Source organism: Rissa tridactyla, chromosome 6, assembly GCF_028500815.1.
Source record: "Rissa tridactyla isolate bRisTri1 chromosome 6, bRisTri1.patW.cur.20221130, whole genome shotgun sequence".
Classification (NCBI taxonomy): Eukaryota; Metazoa; Chordata; class Aves; order Charadriiformes; family Laridae; genus Rissa; species Rissa tridactyla.
Window position 1 is genome coordinate 28305017 of NC_071471.1, and position 18587 is coordinate 28323603.

The 18587-nt window shown below is 47.4% G+C and overlaps 1 protein-coding gene across 4 annotated transcripts in view; it reads right to left on the reverse strand.

The window, feature by feature from the left end:
• Nucleotides 1-12391: 12391 nt before the first annotated feature.
• The window catches only part of CCDC50 (coiled-coil domain containing 50), a 44998-nt gene continuing 38802 nt past the window's right edge, over nt 12392-18587 (reverse strand). For all 4 annotated transcript variants that reach the window (XM_054205945.1, XM_054205948.1, XM_054205946.1 and 1 more), the window contains one exon: nt 12392-18251. In XM_054205945.1, coding sequence (XP_054061920.1) covers nt 18232-18251 — 20 coding nt within the window. In that variant the 3' untranslated portion in view covers nt 12392-18231. The remainder of the gene's footprint in view (nt 18252-18587) is intronic.

Sequence of the window (18587 nt, forward strand, 5' to 3'; positions counted from 1 at the left end):
TTGGACGCTGGTTACCCAAATCTTCCTTGGCTTTCCAATTCATAAGGAGCTTTGAAAATCTGAAGCTTATTAAAAGTAACAAGAGAGGCAGGGCGATTGGCATGCCGCTCCATCAAACCTCATCTCTGAGGGGCAAGCCAGTCGCCGCTGCTGCTTCCACCCATCTCCAGTTCCAGCCTGACCTCTATTTACCCACCGTCTCCACAATCCACAGAGACATCAAGTGGCCGAATAGTCTAATTGCACATATACAGACCAGATTTTGCTGAGGAAGGTTTGGGAGGACAGTGGGGCATCTCAGCCTAAGCAGAGTTGGGCTATTCACAGTCCAGCAAGAAGTTTTGTCTCTGTGTCTTTTCTGAATGTTATTTCATTTTAGTCTTCCTTTCCCTCTCTTGATTATAAGCCCAGCAAAAACAAGGCCAAAAAAATACAAACAGAAAATAAACTAGATGATCCCCGAGGACTGACTGGTTCGTGTGTATCCCCCACTCCACACAGACACTGTCCCTGCAGAGGGGTGTATGACAAAGCCCCCGCACACCACAGTCTGCTAAAGGAGATGCAGGCACTGGAGCCTGTGTTCAGGCAAGAGAGACCTCAAACTAAATAAACAGGTTGTGCAACTTATTTCCTTGATTTTGCCCTTTCTCTCCTTCTCCCTGTATAAACTAAATCAGCACTGCTTTCTTTCTTCCCCCCCACCCCGAATCCCTGCTGTAAGGTTATCAGCAAGACAAAGAATGGAAGAAAGCCTGGAAAAGCTGAAAATCATTTGCTATTGTCAGTACCATGGGGAGAAGTCTTTCTCTCAGAGCACTGAAAAACATTTCAAAGCTAATCCCAGCCCAAATCTCCCATCAGCCGCGCTCCTCCTTCTTCCCACACCTTCCCCTCTGACAACAAGGGACTGTGGCTGGGGAGCTCGGCAGCAAGCCCAGGAGCCCCGGGGATGCCGGTAGGTACCATCCCCAGCTGATAATGCTGTCAGGAGTGTGGCAATACCTTATGGGAATCAACTTACTAAATCTTGTATGAAATAAGTTGATTCAGAGGGGGGTTCTCTCACACCAGAAGCTAAGAAGGTGAGGAATTACGGGTCAAACGTTTTTTGCAGGTCTTAAGAGATGAAGGACAGTTACAGTTTTGCAAACCAGGCTTACAGGTTTCCTGTGATTCAACTGTTAAATACTGAAGCAGAAAGCAGTCCCATACCTCACTGCTCCCTGCAGAGCTATTCCAGAAGAGACCTTTGCTTTTCCACTCCCAAGCGCTTCCCATCACAGTCTGCAGAAGAGCTGAGTGCACGCACAGAGCTCTACCGGTAGGTGTGAAGACAAGACCCTGCGCCTTCAGGTCTGCAGTTTCCCCAGGTATCATCTTAATTAGATACATGGTCAGCTCCTGCTCCTTAGAGCACGTAACTCTTCACGTTTTCAGTTCCCTAGAAGGAACAAGAAGGAAGAGTCCTGGGACAGAAACTATGGACACCTGAATGGAGAGGCCGAGCCAAAAACATGAAGAAACCTTGCACCAGCCACAGCAGAGAGGACAGGCTGGGCACCAGGAGCCACTGAGCATGTGGTGTAATTCAGCTTTCGGTCACCCTGCTATAAGTTTGCCACTGCAAAAGGAAAGCACATGTGGTGGGATGCAGACAGGGGTTGGTACAGAAAACCTGTATTAAACCTGCGAAGAGACCAACGTTTCACATTGAGGTTCAGGCGCCCATTTGAGCCAGCAGCTTTGGCTCTCCTGAACCGATGAATCATGCCACATTTCCTCCTGACACCCAGCTTCTCCTTTTTTCCTTCTCCCAGCATCCCACTGCTGCCCCTGGAGGTTCTATGTCCAACTCAAATTCAGCGCGCTTCACACAGCACCTCAGGACATCGGCCACGTGGCTCCCGGGCAGAACCAAATCCAAGTTCCCTCCTGAGCAGCAGAACATACGAATCCCGTTTTCCTTCAGAAACCGCCAGTGTGGATTCTCTAGTGGCTAATTAGTTGAACACCTGCTGTAATACCTAGGATGCCTCTGGCTAATTTCACCGGAACTAATCTATAGGTTCAAAGGTTAGAGGAGCGCTGACAGAGTTTCAGCTCAAACTACAGGTAGCTGGGCAAGGAAAAAAAAAAAAAAAAAGATATGTCCCAAAAGATTTTCCAGCCAAAACAGTTTCCCCAGCTCAAACCAACACCTCAGTAGCTAGACAACAGCTACGTTAGAGAACAAAGCACGTGTTACTGCACTTTAAAAGTCCTCTCTGGGGAGACCTGAGCTCCCCAGGGCTCTGAGCAGTGCCCTTTCACACAAATTTGAAAAGAACATCAAGATGAACTCTTCCAGCTAGCACTGTCTTTCCAGCGGAGGTTTAAAAGTGGAGCGCATTGCACTGATACAGCTGCAGTTAGAGATGTACGAGGCAATTCCGCTTTTTAAATCCAAAGTTTGTTTTTATGTTACCCTTGGTCCAGCACAGGAGACAGGAGTGCAGCGCCAACAGATGTCACCTGTGGTTGTTCCCTTTCCGACAGCAGCGCCTCTCTGCAAACTGCCTCCCTCATACCAGCTTTAAGTCAGGACAAAACCGCATATAGCTCCAGCTCCGTGAATATCAAAGAGACAGCTCTATTAAACCCAAAGGACAATTGTCCTCTCTGTATTTCAGATTGGTCTAAAACTGTGCTACAGGGGACAATTAATCTTCAAAATCAATTTTTTGTCAGGAGGCTAAATTTCAATTGTCTCAGGAACGGTGGTGCTGGGCTGGTAATTACTGTCTGATGAGGCAACCTATGAATTCACTGCCCAAGAGAACACTTTTTATTAATAACTTTTGTCACAAACCCCAGGTCCTTTTTTGACTTTGAAAAAAACATGTTGCCTTATTTACTGTGTTAAGAACCTCAAGCTGTCAGGAGTCAGATGATTTGCTTTGGGTTTTCATTGCATTGAGAGGCAGGGAGTAGATATTCCCTTTTCCCCAGGAAGGCAAGGCAAAGCCCCCAGTGTGTTCTAGAAGAAACACAATAAAAATGCTAATCTGTTTTCTTTTGCATTTGTGTCCTTTTTGTCCACCCCTCCGCAATAATCCTGTCTCCCCTATGTCTCCCTCCAACTATTTTCCACGCGGTTGCTTGTTGTCTGCCTGCTACGTACACACTAGCCATTTGGCTCCCAGGCTCGCTGCTGGCCATCACCCAGAGGGACACAATGCCCAGAAGAGCCTCTGAGCACATCCAGCAACAAGCCTTGGAAGCCACAGAAACACCAACTCCATCCACCCAGCCCAGGTGAGGCTGCCCCAGCACTGTGCACCCTGCAAGTGCCCAGCTTGGCTCCCTACAGCAAGGGTATTTCAGGATTTAATCCAAGGACAGTGTGAAATGCCTAAATCGCTTCAGAAACAAGACTGATCCAGCGGTCCCCTCTTTTTGAGGGACACCTAAGGCTCCCCCTTGCACTGATGGCTTGGCCCTGGGAGCTCAGTTCATCACAGAGCAGCAGAGTTTGAGCACCAGGGATGGGAGAGCAGAGTCTTATCAGCCTAAACTTGTGTAGCCAGCACACTCTCCTGGCACAGCAGAGACATGGCTTTGTGTCTCAGTGAACAGCTGGAATAAAACCTGGATTTTCAACTGGCTAACTACCTACCTTTGGGATGCAGAAAACGATATGCTACCCTCCAGGCAGCATCCACTGCAGTATCTGAGTCTCCGCAAGCCGCGACAGCAGATGTCACCCCCGCACACATCGCATTTCCGTGTGTCAATATATTGAGCTCCTAAATCATACTTCCAGAACACCAGCTTTCCCCAGGAGCGGTCTGGTGCCAGCGAGGCATTTTGTATTCCTTGCTGGGCACCTGCTGCAGAGCTCAAGTCCTTCACTGGTACCCTCAACGCCACCAATGCTGCACTGGGAGTTTTGCACTGACCTGGAAGATGGACCCAGCTCTCCTGACTCCCAGTCTTGCATTTTATGCCACAACAGTCCCTTGCAGTGCAGGAATGCCCAGTGTTTCAGGAAATCAGGCTCCGCAGGAGCTACTTTTTACTAGCAAAGGGATTCTACTGAATTGAATCTCCTTTAAGTCCCTGCATGCTCTTTATTTTCCATCTCACCCAGCTAAAACTCATTCGATTTTAAAGATAATCCAATAAGCATCAATTAATAAAATTAACTTTGCAAGGATTGGATTTCCCTAGTGCATGAGATGGTGAGATTAAGGGACAGGCCAAAAGGGAAAACGAGCTGACATTTCTGTTATAAAGAGGCACTTCTGCTAAATCCTAGGCATTTTGCTTTGTATAAATCAAGGTTCAAAGAACTCCCGTGCTGCAGAATGCCAGGACAACACTGAGATCTCTCCCAGGCATCGAAGCAGGCACTGCCACAGGTCTCGGAAAACAAGTTTTCTCCAGGCTGGTCCTGCATGCCATGAGCAGCAGGAATGCTGCTGCGAGAGTGTTACAAGCAACGCAGACGTGCCAGGTCCCTGTTCACTATTGCAGGCTCTGCTGTCCCCAGATTCACTCTGAGCCCTGGCCAGTCCGCACAGGCTGGAGCTTCTCCAGCCCAGGAACACATAGCAATTTTCCTGGGGAATAAAAAAAAAAAAAAAAAAAGACGACGACTCCAGAAGAGAAAGGCACGTGCACCACCACATGCTTGGGAGTAAGGACAGCAGTATCTGAAAGACCTATCGCAGTGTTCCTTTGCATCCTGTAACATTTGTATTAGTATTTGCATTAGCTGGTCCCAGCTGGAAGAATTCGTTCTCTGTTACTGAAGATCAAATTAAGCTTGCTAAAAGCCCTGAAAACTAAGAAGTTTGGTAAAAGCACTCTGCTGTCTGAACATTCAGTTGAGTGGTTAGCACCAAATTAAGCTCTTTCAGTCTTACCACAGAACCATTCTCTTACCACAGGCTGGTAGCTTGCGAGACAGCTCTACGTGTGCCTGGCTAAAGGCAAAACGCATCCCAAGGGCCCTCCTGAGCTGCAGGTGTGCTTTCTGAACAGGTTTCCTTCCTAGCACCAAAACGGGAGCAATCCGTTTAGTGATCTCCATTAGATTCTCAAGCACAAAACATACTTCAACACCTCAATTCATATAGCATGAAAACGCCACGTATGTCAAGGGGGGGGAAAAAAAAAAAAAACAACAAAAAACCAATACTCAGTTACAAGGAAATGCCATTAACCAACAGTCTGGGGCTGCTGTAAGACACAGTTCAGCCCATGAAAAATTAAAGGCAACATAGACATCTAATGCATCATGTATCAGGAGAACCATTAAGTAATCAGTCAGCATCCAGTTTCATAGGGCATTTTGGGCATAATTCAATCTCCATTCATTTTAGATCATTTCCTTAATGAAGTAATGCACTGGACATAAATATTTCAATGCAACTCTCTAATGCCCTTTGAGTAGCAAGCAGCCTTCAGTAATGCAGAACCCAATTAAGCCGTAAAGGGTAAATACCACAAAAAAGGAAGGAGGACCAGATACAAGCGCAGTGATATGCCTAAGTCCATGGGATTCAGGAAAATACATACAGCTGTGCTTCTGAAGTAGGGAAAAAAAAAAAAAATCATTGAAGTAGCAGGAACAGCAAAAAAAGGCAGTATCAGTGAGTTGCTATTCTTATAGCCCGGCTGCCTCTCGCTTAACTGTGCGCCTCAAGCAATTTAGGGTAAGGATTGTTTTTTCCGTTGCAGGTTGGTACAGCACCAATGTAGTGGTAAGTGGGTAACTCCGGCAATGAAGTTCCTAGTGATGCTTTTCCTACCTTCACGCACAGCAGAAAAGGGAACTAATTAGCAGGAGGAAGCAGTTCCTTAAGTGCTTCCCCCCCCCCCCGCCCCATTTCACAGCACTAAGCGGTAGCTTTGATACAGAATTCTTTCACAAGTTACGGAGACTCAATATTAGTTTTAAAATAGTTACTGGCAGTTCGCTCCAGCAGCTGGGCTGCAGGGCCGGGGGCGGTGCTCTAGACCAGCCCCCACCACATCCCCACCAGGTGCCACCCACACCAGTTCCCTCTGGAGGGGAGGCTGCAAGGCCAAGGTTTCAGGCGGGTTTCTTGACGCCCGGGTAACCGGCATAGCTTCCTAGAAGTGCTGCACATCAAAAAGTCACTGCAGACTTCTTTGCAAAGCAGCAGCCACAGGTTTCACTGGGATTGTGCTCACGCCACCATAAAACGAGATTCTCCCAAACACAGCAAAGCACTGCAAGCCAAAGAAAAGCATTCGCTCCCTTTGAGCCACAGGCTGAAATATTTCACACCAATGGCTACAAGAGTCATGGGGGAGGGGGTTAAGCTAGGGAATTCGTTTTAGCATGTACAGAGTCAATTTTCAATCCTCTAATGAGAAAAAAGTAAAACAAAATACTCACAACAGAAGCGGAGAGAAGTTTAAATCCATCAGAAGGATGGGGAAAAGCATCTTTCTATGCATGAAAGGGCCTCTTCCCAGAAGAGCAAGATGGGAAAGCCTGGCTATAAGAGGAGTCCCTTCCTTCAGGGCATTAAGGACTTACAGAAGAAGGTGGTGGAGGCGCTGACTCCTGGTGGGGGTGGGGTGGGGGTGGACAGTTACATTATTTGTCAAGAAGCAGAACTCCCTGTTCTTTGGGGAACTTTGGCTTTATTTTGAGGTGATGGCAGTAAGCAGCACTGGTCACAGCTCATCACCCAGCGAGCTTGCGCCGCGGCTGACGTAAGAGCCCAGGGAAAAATACTGACCCTGCTCTTATCAGGCTTACACTGTGTACTGGCAATGGGGCTAAATTAACATTCTCTTTACTATTTCAGTTCTGGTCTTTCCTAAATTTTTCAGTGTTTGGCTTTGCCATGTAATTGACGTCATTTAGATCCATGTTTTTGGCACACAATTTCTACAATAAAATGAACACAAGATGTGCAGTACCGTCAATAAGAAGACTGCCCAAATATTACCCTGCAAGCGATCAATAGTTTAGGTGCCAATGGTTATTGCCAACCACACTGTCAAATGAAATTAAAAAGCCAAACGAAGAGAAGCCTCCAAAGACCTCTGGCCAACCTAGAGGAGGAATCCTCTCTGCTGTCAGTTCCCAGCTGCCGTGTGCTGAAAGGAGCAAGGCAACGCTCCTCTCAAAGCGTGAGATCTGTCTGCAAGGAATAGGATACGGCTGTAGTGTGAATAACTGACCCCAGCTAGTTACAGAATCATAGGAGGGTTCGGGTTGGAAGGGACCTTAAAGATCATCTAGTTCCAACCCCTTGCCATGGGCAGGGACACCTCCCACTAGACCAGGCTGCTCAAAGCCCCATCCAGCCTGGCCTTGAACACTTCCAGGGATGGGGCAGTCACAGCTTCCCTGGGCAACCTGGGCCAGTGTCTCACCACTCTCACAGTAAAGAATTTCTTCCTAATAGCTAATCTAAGTCTTCCCTTTTTAAGTTTAAAGCCGTTACCCCTCCTCCTATTGCTAGACTCCCTGACCAAGAGTCCCTCCCCATCTTTCCTGTAGGCCCCCTTTAGGTACTGGAAGGCTGCTATAAGGTCTCTATCAGGTATTTTGACTTCTGGAGGGCTTCGAATGGCTTCATCCAATGCAGCCCCCTCAAACTTTTTCACCCTGAGGGCTTTGTAGGGCTGAAGCACCATCAATACATCTCTCTGAGACTTGATTCCTCCATTGGCACACCTCGCAGGTGGGATTAGGGCTGCATTTGCCTGTTGCTCCTGTGGCCTGATCAGTCCATGCAGGAGGCACACCTGCAAGAGGGGAGCCTACAGCTCCCCTGCGGTGGGGTGGGGTGTCAGCACCCCCAAACCCAGCTCCCTTGCTGCAGATACACCTGTCTGCCTTGAGATGCAGCTGCAGCTCTGCCACTGAGCAGCCACACAGTGCTTTTCTTGTCTGTGGTCTGGCCACTAGAGAGAGCCATGGTATAGAACGTGCTGCTCCGGGCCCAGCACGCAGCACTGGAACTGTCATCAGTGAAAAAAAAAAAAAAAAAAAAAATCACTTAAAAGGAAAATAAAGCATTTTTCTACCTTCTTTTTTTTTTTAAGGATTATTATAATTTATCTTTATTAATCCAAGTTTATTTTCAAGCTTGCGTTTTTAATTTGCTCTTCATTTCCCAAGGGAGAGCAGGCTGGGAGGAGAAGGCGTAGACAGACTAACTAACTAGTCACACACCTGCAACTCAGCAAATTGGAAGAATATTGAGAGAAAACAAAGTGTTTTCAGCTGAGCAGAAAGTGACTTCCAAATTCCAGCGACTGGTCCAAGCAGCACACCCTGATTTCAAGCAGACATCTTCCTGAGATCAGCCTGTCCCACGGAGAAGAAAAGCTATCCCTTCTTGGCCTACCTGCTTTTGACGGGAGCTGTTGCTGTCACCCAGAATCCACAAGGGCACTAGTCCCTTCCCAGCTTGAAGTGCAGAAGACCAAGAACACCAGGGCTAGGAGGGATCAGCTTTGGCCAGCTGTTTCAGCATCCTTAGGGATGGGGCAAGCTGGCATTAACTTGCACCTTTGCACAGCTGAATTAACTCCTGGCATCAGGAGAGATGGCTTTGGTTCACAGAGGGGCAAACACCAGGAGGACCTGGTCGTCTTCTGCTGCTGTTGGGCTATTACAGCTCTCCCTGTCAGAGACCTGTCCATCCCAGTTGCCTGTACTGCTGCTTTGGGTCCCTCTTATGCCCTGGTGTGTGTGTGGTGGGGTGTCAACAGGACACAGCTGCTGTCAGATCTGCAATCATGGCCATACTTGGGGCAGCTGTGGGTCCTCTCTGCCTCAGGGGCTGCAATGATGCATCCCTTTCTCCTGTGGGATGCTCTGCACCGACCCTCCCAGGCTCCTTGTGGCAACGAGAGCAGTCCTGTCTGTGCGCAGGACTCATTTCCTACAGCTGAGGACTTTTCCAGTAGGACAAGCTGCCTGGGTTTGCTGGCAGACTAGAAAATTCACAGAGAAACCCTTGTTCTTGATGCCTCCCTTTGCCTTTGGAGAGGAGACTGCAAGCAATCTCTTCCTCCGGACCTGCCTGCACACTTTATGGTAGGGATGTTCCTGGACGTTAGCACGCACCCTCAGGCTGGCCTTCAGTAGCTCATCAGTTGTGAGTAATTGACGGGTAAATAAAAATACGTAAGTGAAGTGCTCAAGTGAGGTTTGTGTGTCCCTTGACAGGCCAAGAGCAACTTCTCGGGACAGCGTGCAGAGTGGCAGCTGGCAGCCAGCGGTGGGAATAAACCTTGTGTAGGCAGACATCTCATCCACTCCCCAACCACCACCCTCCCCTGGTAAACCTCCAACTGTTGTATCAGTAACTGTTAAAACTACAAATCAGCTCTTTTCCAGCCTTGCTGGGACAAAGCTCGTGTTCCCCAAGTACCCTCTGGTGACACGCGCGTGTGTGGCTGTGTCATCACCCTCTGGGCACTGCCTGTACCTGAGGAGGATGAAGGTGGAAGGAGGGCCACGGCATGGAGCAGCCTTTGGGTAAGTGCCCGTCCCAGCTCCATGCTTAGCCCAGGGAAGGGGACGCTGGTGTTCTTCTGCACCCCTCATCTGGGCATAAACCCTATTAGCATGACAAGCGTGTGTTCCTCTGGCTCAGAATTAGGTGCTGCATATGTCAACCGTGTTTTAATAAAAATGGAACAGCATCCAAATGTAAAATAGCCAGGAAAAAATTGTCCTGTGATGTGGCATTACGCTGTTTATACATAAATAGAAATCACATGGTGGTCCTGGAGCCCCCAGCACCAGCTAGGGGCTAGTTGGGTCAGTGTTTGAAGCCTGGCCTCAAAAGGCCACAAAGTGAGTCACGGAGGTGGAGTTAGGATGTGTGTTTTGGGGGGAAGGGCAGGACAGGGGAACTATTACTAAGGCAAAAGCAGCACCAGGGGAAAAGAGACTTTGCAAAAACCAAGGTGCCAGTGCTCAGAGCTGCTGCACACCACCACCAGTATGAAACAGGAGCAGGTTTTGGCACAGCCGCTTGGGTGCTTGTTTTGGGCTCTCTGGGGTCAGAGATGCACTGACATTCCAGAAATTCCCAGCTGCTAGACTCAAGTTCTGTACTTGTTTTACACTTGGTTTACAGTCGATGCTAAATCTGTTTTGCCATTAACTGTGGCAGGAAGCCCGGCCAGGGTGAGGCAGGTTAAACCGATGGACTCAGGGTGCTGTTCAAGGGTCGCTGTCTCTGAAAGAACAAATCATGGTGATGGACACGAGCACCTCTGACCTGAGATAACTGATTGGTGCCAGGAGCTGACGCTTGCTGGCAGGATGGCACAAAGGATTGGGATGTAGGGCCTGGTTTTGCTCAATATTGAGATTGAGAAGGAATAGTCTCAGGCAAAACGCAGGGTCTCACATGGCAGAAGGACGCTCTCCGCCTCCAGGGAAACTGTAACCTGCCAGGTCTCCAGGAAATGAACTGAGAATGGTACTTACGTACCATGTGTAGTAGACTCAGTCATTCGTGTCTCAGCTACCCCAGCTTGTTTAGGCTTTGGGTCGCTCTGCAGCCACAGTTTGCATCATGAACAAGAGGAGCATCAGTTCCAGGTAAGAGAATCACGGTACTCCACCAGCATCTGCTCCCAATTCAAAGTGTGAGCCAACACACAACAGCTCAGTTTAGCCCTGGCCGTCCATCCAGACGTGAAAAGCCATTTGCCTGCTGCCTGTGAGCACGCCCAGCCCTGCAGTTCCTTCCACAGGCAGCATCTAAGCAGGGCTCAGCCCTCCTAAGCCAGGAGCAACACCCACCGAAGTCTTTCTGGGCAAGAGCCCCCAGTTACACAGCACGGACCCGGGTGAAAGATGAGCATCCAGACACATGCACAGGTGGGAGATGGCAGCTGCCACCTGCAACTCCTACCCTGCAGTGCAGGCTGGAGCAGCCACGTGTGCAGTCATGCTGCCGGGTACTGAGCAATGCTGACTTCAAGCAGTCTCTAACAGCTTACCTGCTCTCACAGTTGGAGGATACCTGGATCCATCACCAAAGGCACAATGGATCACCACCCACATCCATACAGTTTCAGAGCTGCATGTGACTTGGCAAGCCAGAGATAAGCAATTCTGCTGATACAGCAAAAAAAGAAGGTTAAAAAAAAATTCCCCAAGGGGTCGTCAATGTTCCTTTTGTGGTCCCCACATACAGTCCTGGGTGCGCATCCCTGCAGCAGGTGAAAGACGCTGCTCAGGGCTCCAGCTGCCGCCCTCTCCCAGCACAGCCTGATGCTTAACCAAGCGCCAAGGCTGGCATGAAAGAAGCCTTTCAAAGCAAACAGACCAACCCAGTCACTTCAGACAAGAGGCTGCAATAAATTGTAAGTTGGCAGAGCTCTTGGCACTTCCGAGTGCCCTGATTCTACAAGGCTCTTCCACTGCTAGAGCCCTGTCCTAGTAAATTTATTTTTCTATTTTGCTGGTCCCTACCTCTGCTCACTGCTAATGCCTGAGGGACTTTGAGATGGAAGGTGGCAGGAGGTAAGGACGACGTAAAGACATTTGAAAGCACTGGGGTAGTGCTGTGACACAGCCCCTAATCAAGCCCAAAACTGCACTTGGCCGGAGTCAGAGCCCCCGCTCCCGCACAGACCCAATCCCCTGGGGAAGAAAAGCCCCCGGCCCATGCAGGGACAGCCTGGTGCACCCTGTGGGGGGGTGTGCAAGGGCTCCCTGCTCCCCTGTGCAATCCTTATACTTGGGACTTAGAGGGAAATGAGTAAATAAACATTTAAGAAAGGTTTACAGTTTGGACTCAGGATCCACTGTTCAATATTTAGTAACCTCCCCTTTATTTAACATGTTGAGTCACCAACTGAATTCATGACACGGAAAAGGCTTTGTGTCTGCTCATGTTTGAGCTGCACGAGGCTGCATCCTCAGCTGATGCCTTTGAAGACATCAGTCAGTCACAGGGCGTTCGCCCCGTTTCCTTCTTGCCTTCCCTCCCATCACTGCTGGTCTAAGTTGTCCTTGGGAAGCTTCAAGCAAGCTTTTTGCAGACCAAAAAGCCATGTTAACGAAAAAGAAAAAAGTATCCTACCCTTGCAAATCATTACACTGCTTTATTTTTCTGTATCACAGTCTCAGGAAATGAAACAGTCCAGATCCTTTCCAAGATACTACACAGTTGGGTTTTTTTTTTCCCATCTCTCTGGCCACAAAATAATCAAATTAAATACAAGTTTGTTGTTTTGCTACATCTATTACATTGGAAGAACATAATTACTGGTAGAAGCAGCTTAGCTCCAGCAGCCAAGGGTGGAATGAAGCACTGTTTTCTCCTGCTCTCGTGTAACCCCCTTCGGTGTTCCCAGGAAAGCACACAGAGGGACAGAAGGATGTGGTAGATAACAAAATACAGCGGTTTATTGAACAAAACGGGGCAAGGCAATGTTCCCTTTACATTCAATGAGAATTCAGGAGAATGAAGCAAAACATGCTACACACACGGACATGATACTTTGGTTAAATGTCATTCAGAAGTTCTATGCCAAACCTGATAAAATTAGAGAGTGAACAGTCAAAAATAAGAAAAAACCTAGGCTTGCATAGACGGATTATTGTCAGTGCCCAATTTATATTTAAGGATTAGCTGTTGCAACACAGGGTACGCTTGCAGCTCTGAAGAATTTAAGCTTTCTGATTAATTCATCTCATTGTGTGGCTAATATTTAGATTCAACAGGCTGAAAGTTTACCCGGAAGAGCTAAATGAGACAACTGCAGTTATTTCTCTGAGGCAATTAACTATATTGCAGTGCACAGATGCAACTGGAGACACACCGTGGAGTCTACACAGAGTGAACACTGATACAGTGGAAGTTGTTTACCATGAAGTAGAAAATGCTCATTTGTGTGTGCCACTGTCCTCTCTGGGACTCTCCTGGAAGAGCCCAAACTGCACAGCTGAGCCTTGCCCTGTGCTACCCATGGGGAGGAGGCGGCCGATGATATCTCCAGCCCAGAAGCTGAGGGCAGTGCAGCTTCTCAACACAAAACTTGCGTCCCGCAGCTTGTCCTGGGCGGAGCAGTGCTAGCGGCTCTTGCGTGCACCACAGCCAGAGCCCCCACGGCAGTGCTGCACAGCCAGAAGTCTGCTACGGCTCCTATTGTAAAGACTACAGTAAGCCAGGATGGACCTCAGTAGGTTTATGCCTGTCCTTCACAACAATAACAAAAAAAAAGACAAGCTGCCTGTGGTATACTTCCTGTGAGGGGCACTGCTGTGCCTCAGCGCTATATCCCACACCCACCTCCCAGAGCAACTGCAAAACTGAGCACTGAAAATCTTGAGAGAGTGGGGCAAAACCAAAACCATCCATCAGCTGGGCACGGATATAGGGCAGAGTAACCCTCAAAGTCACCCCCAGGTGGGAATTCCTGCTGCAGCATCCTCCCTGGCACCATTGCCAGGAGCAGGACAGCAGAGAGCTCAGTCACCCATCATCAGTCCGTGCACGCTAAGAGCTGCGCTTCGTTTCCTATTCCATCTCACACAGACTTGCAGAGCCCAGAGGAATGGCAGGAGCAACCTGCTCGGGGTGACAGACACCCAGGAGACCATTCTGTGTAAGAAGTGATGGATGAGTTCCATGGACTGGCTGCACTAGACTACAAGAGTGTAACCTAAGGAGGGGAATCCTCACACTTTCTTCAAGTGCTCCCCTTTATATATAAATTAGCAATCCACAGTTAGTTTGCATACAGGTTAATATGAATTAAAATAAAAAACCTTGATAATAAAAATATATAATATACACATTGATCAATAGCAATAAACTGAATGAAAACACTAGATGTAACAGTGGCTGTAATTTGGCACAAAAAAACACTCCAAAACACACGAAGGTCTAGCACTGTAAAAATAAAAATCCTTTTTTTCCCCCCCCCTTAAGTAAGAGAATGTTATTAATCCTGATTCAAATCCTGACAGGTGGGAATGCAGAGATATAAAAATACTGTACATACAAGATCCCTTTTACAGAGTGAAGCAAACTGCAGCATTTGTAACTTCTGTCCTTCCTCCTCAAGAGGAGAAATTCAGCAATGAGACTTCATCTGTCCCCTAACAACTGATATTTTCCCGCCCCACTAAGTTCAAAACCATGAAGTTCTTTAAAAAAAGATGAGATTGACCTCTTGGATCTATCCACATGACGACAACCGCTTCTCACTGCTGGAAGTTGTACAGTCCACGTTAAGACAGTGTTTCATAGCAAGGTGACTCAGATCAGATTGCTGAAGACATCGAGTATCCCTGCATGTAAGGCACGATCACTCGGGTTCGCCCGACCTCTCTTCTGCAGACCGTTGTGCTTTGGACGGAGGTGAGGTGGCGGCGAGAGCTCTTGCTGGCGAGACGTGCCTACTATGGAGATTAGGAAGTGCCAGGATTTCACGATGATGAATTTTCCACATGGTGTCTGTTGCCTTGTTAATGCACAAAGTCAGAAAGGGATGCAAGACCTGAATGACCGGGGCTGGGGTCCCAGCAAGGCTCCGACATGCTATTACATCCAGAGCAAAACCATAGGCAAAGCTACTAGAACTTGGCAACGGAAGACAAAGGAAAAATAGAGTTGCTTAAACATTTTTCTGTCATAGAAAGAAAATATTGCTCTGATTGTTTCTTTTAAGAAGATCAACTTCATTGTGCCTCTTTTCCAGGGACACACATGCAAGGTGCAGATTTTGCATCTCTCCTACAAGTTGTATCTTCTTGAGTCTCAGCAGAACCATGGCTGCTGAGCCCCAAGATGACTCAGCTCCTTGTTCATCCATGATCTTAACTCAACTCTTGTTGACTTCAATGGGACCGTGGAATCTCCTTCCAAAAGTGGTTACTAAACATGCAAGTCCGGTTGTAACCTTTGCCTCAGGAAGTCTCTAACCTGCATGAGGCCCACAAGCTATATTAGATGAATAATTGCTCTGTTTTATACCCCATTTACTAGACGCTTATCTCAGCTACCATTCCTAGCATTTCTCTCTCGATAGATGTCAGCCCCTTCTAACAAAACCTCAGGGCCCACCCTTTTCACAAGGGCTATGGAAAAATAAACCAGGAGAAACACTTACAAGGGAGTGCAAATGAATAAAAAGGTAAGAACTAAGGGAGGATATAGACCAAAGCAGCCCATAAAGCATTCAGCACTCCCTGAAAGCATCCAAGGAAGCAGGAGATGCTCCTGGGATTTTTCCTTTGGACTCTCGTCTCTTGGTGCCACAGCTGGAGAGCTGGCTGGCCCAAGGAGGCCATTAAGGAGATCCTACAGCTCCCCAGAGTAGGCACTGAGGTGTTCTTCAGACTATACCCAGCTTCCAAATAAAAATCACCTGGAGTTTTCTCTCATATCATTTCCACTCACTCCCACTGAAGTCAACAACTTGGATACTCCCAAGCACCCCTCCTGAATTAATAGGTTCTTCAAATGTCAGCAGGCTCAGGGCCTTCATGACTTTTTCTGATTAGGGGAAGACAGAAGTTACAACAGTCAACTGCAGTGCAAGAAAGCCCATCACAGCCAGGTACAGAGGCCCAGGGAGGGCTGAATTCCTAGTTGGTGATTTCCCCTTGCCTTGTACAAAGGTTCACCATTTTTCCCCATGCACAGCAAACACAAAGCACAACCACTTTCTGATTTGGCAGGATTTTTCCCCATCCAGTTTTCACAAGTGCACCAGATGATACAAGCAGCAGGGCCTGGACTGGGGTATTTGTAGAAAATATCAGTCCATAAAACCCCACCAGGCATCCATTTCACAACAATAAATACTCATGGCAATGGAGGGGAAAAATCCACAGAAAAAAAAAAAAGGCATTTTCAGCAGTAGAAGTTTTGACTGTTACGTGAAATACAAAAATAAATTTTTACAAAATAAAGTCATTGCAGATGAGGTGGCCACATTGGCCCAAGTTACCAAATAGAAAAAGGAAAAAACACGGTCTATGGTGTTCTTTTTCTGGATCGTTTAAAATAACATTAACACTTCTGAATGGACAGAGATGGAACTAGAAGAGGGAACAAGGAAAGGACAGTATAATCTAGCTGCTGACTGGGATATTTCCTGAGAAGCGGCAGCAAGCAATAGCTTGCGAGTCTTTTAAGGGCTCATGCAGGTGACCAAGCTCATGGTCTGGAAGCAAGGGTATGCAGCTAATGGGATGCTGCCAATACACAAAGTCCTATGTTACAACATTTTTGGCTATTGGTATGCCTGGAGCAGAGGTCTACTGGGGGTTAACTAGTTCTTCACAGCACAACTGCTGCCAACACACCAGTAGGGGTAGGAGATGGGTTTCTTGAGTTGTTGGTCAAGGCAAGGCAAGGGCTCATGCTGTGGTATTAAACATTCCCTTGCAGCTTAGGTGAAGGAGTTGCCTTGTCTTCCTAGTGATTTGCCTCAGTAACTATCCTGACCAAGGACAACAGCCAAGGGTAAAGCCTTACAGCTGCCTTGGAGCTTGAACTGTGCATTAGTGCAAGAGCAGAGAGTCATGATCTCTTCCGATTTCTTATCAGTGCTCCACACCAGCACGTGCTCTCCACAAAGCTCTGCAGAGGTGTCTGGCTCCTTTCTCAAGCAGATGGTGATGAGGGTGAGTATAGTCATGGCTCTAACCCCCTCTCTCCGCAAATCCAACAGCAGAATTGCAGCTGCTATCAGAAGATGAAGAGCATGGTAGGACAGACTCAGGGTCGGGCAATAAGGAAGCTGGGCTGCAGGGGCAACGCGGCCAGCCTTTGCTGCCATGAACTAGACTGCCGAATTAATAACTAGCCTGTACTGGATGAAAAAGACTCCAAGCCACTGTCCAGATGCTCAGTTTGGCAGTTTAAAAATGCACTTAAAACCAGCAAAAAAAAAAAAAGATTAAAAAGACAAAAGAATTGAAACGAGAGGAGGCCAAGGGAAAAGGCTACTTGTTTGCAAAAGAGAAGAACGATTTTCAAAGTGTGGAGGGAAAACAAGCCATTGAAAGAAAAAAAAGAAAAAATATCACTGCATGAGCAAATCTATACAGACAACTTAATTCTTGCAGACCCTGCTACACCCCAGAGTTTTGTCCGGAGTGGAGTCTGCCTGGGGTGCTGGACAGGAGCAGTGTAGAGGGGAGGCAGTCAGCACAGACACTGCGTGGACTGTTCAGCATTCTGTGTCTAGCTCAAAGTTGCCTGTAACCATAGATTTTGGACACAATGCTCAGTGCCCATATGGCTCTCCTTCAGTCCCAAGTTTCCAAGACACATGCAGGTTCAGACACAAGTTACTGTACTCAAGTGCATAAGCAACTGAGCTGGGAATTACAGTAGTTCCTACTTGGCTTCAGTGAAAATTCCTTGGCTTCTACCACGCTGAAGCTCAAAGCAGGTGACCACAGAGGTCCCTTCAGGCATTTAAATCTGTTTGTGTGATTCTTCCCAATCCACAACTCACAGCTTCATCAACTCCCTGGCATGTCTTAAAAGTTGTGCACACAAGGTCTAATTTCAGTTGAAATTGTATTTCCTCTTAACAATATCCTGGAGCTAAATGCCTGGTTACACACTCTACCCAAATTGCTGGAAACCCTAGAAAGAAATACAGCAGTTAAGAAACCTTGTTACATAGGCAACTTCTTCCTGACTAGTCCCAGGTTCTGACTTTTGCTGGTGTACATTATGAAGACACTCTCTCCTTTCTGCAAGCTAGCATGACCCTGTCAGGTTGGCTCAGCTGTCTTATCCAGCACAGGAAGAAACACGTCTCCTCTTATAACTCTCTTTGTTAAGTCACCCTAATACAGAAAGGACTTGTATTTCTGACATTCTGCTGCATTGCAATAACCCAACCCATTTCTTGGATTTTCCTCCCTGTCGTATGTGCACCTCTAGCTGTCAAAGCTCCAGCCAAAGCTTAAAAATAAAAGGAAAGCCTGAAAACAATACAAGAGGGAGCTGTTAAAATCAGCTGTAAATCAGTTGATTCACACAGCTCAGTGGCGGCTAGATTATACTGCACTCATCACATGAGTAAGAAATTGAAACGAACAAGTGTTCCTTATTAATATGATGACACTTAAAGAGGAGATCCTGGGAGTGGAGGGTGTACCTCCCATTGGGTAAGGAGTCGAGAAAGTTGCCTGGCAATTCCAGTAATGTTTGCTACAGAAGAGTCAGTACCAAAGCAAAGGCTAGCTTACTGCTTCCTACGGGAACCTGGAAAACAAAACAGAAAGAAAAAAGTCCGTAAGGATAGATCCTGGTGAAGAAAATACTGCCTGCTATCATCTTTTACTTGTTCTGCCCTCTTAGATGCCTGCATGACTTCCAGGATACTGGAATGCCAAAACGGGAACCACCCATTACTTTATGCAAGCAAAAGGAAGGACAGGTCCACAAGACAGGCAGACGTCTGCATTTCTTCTAGGCTGTGAACAGCACTGCAGCCACATTTCACAGTCCCACTGAAGAAAACCAGTGTTGGGCTTAGAGACTGTATCAACTTTCCAGCTTGTTTGATGAAGACAGAATGCAAAATCTTCCCAAACTTTA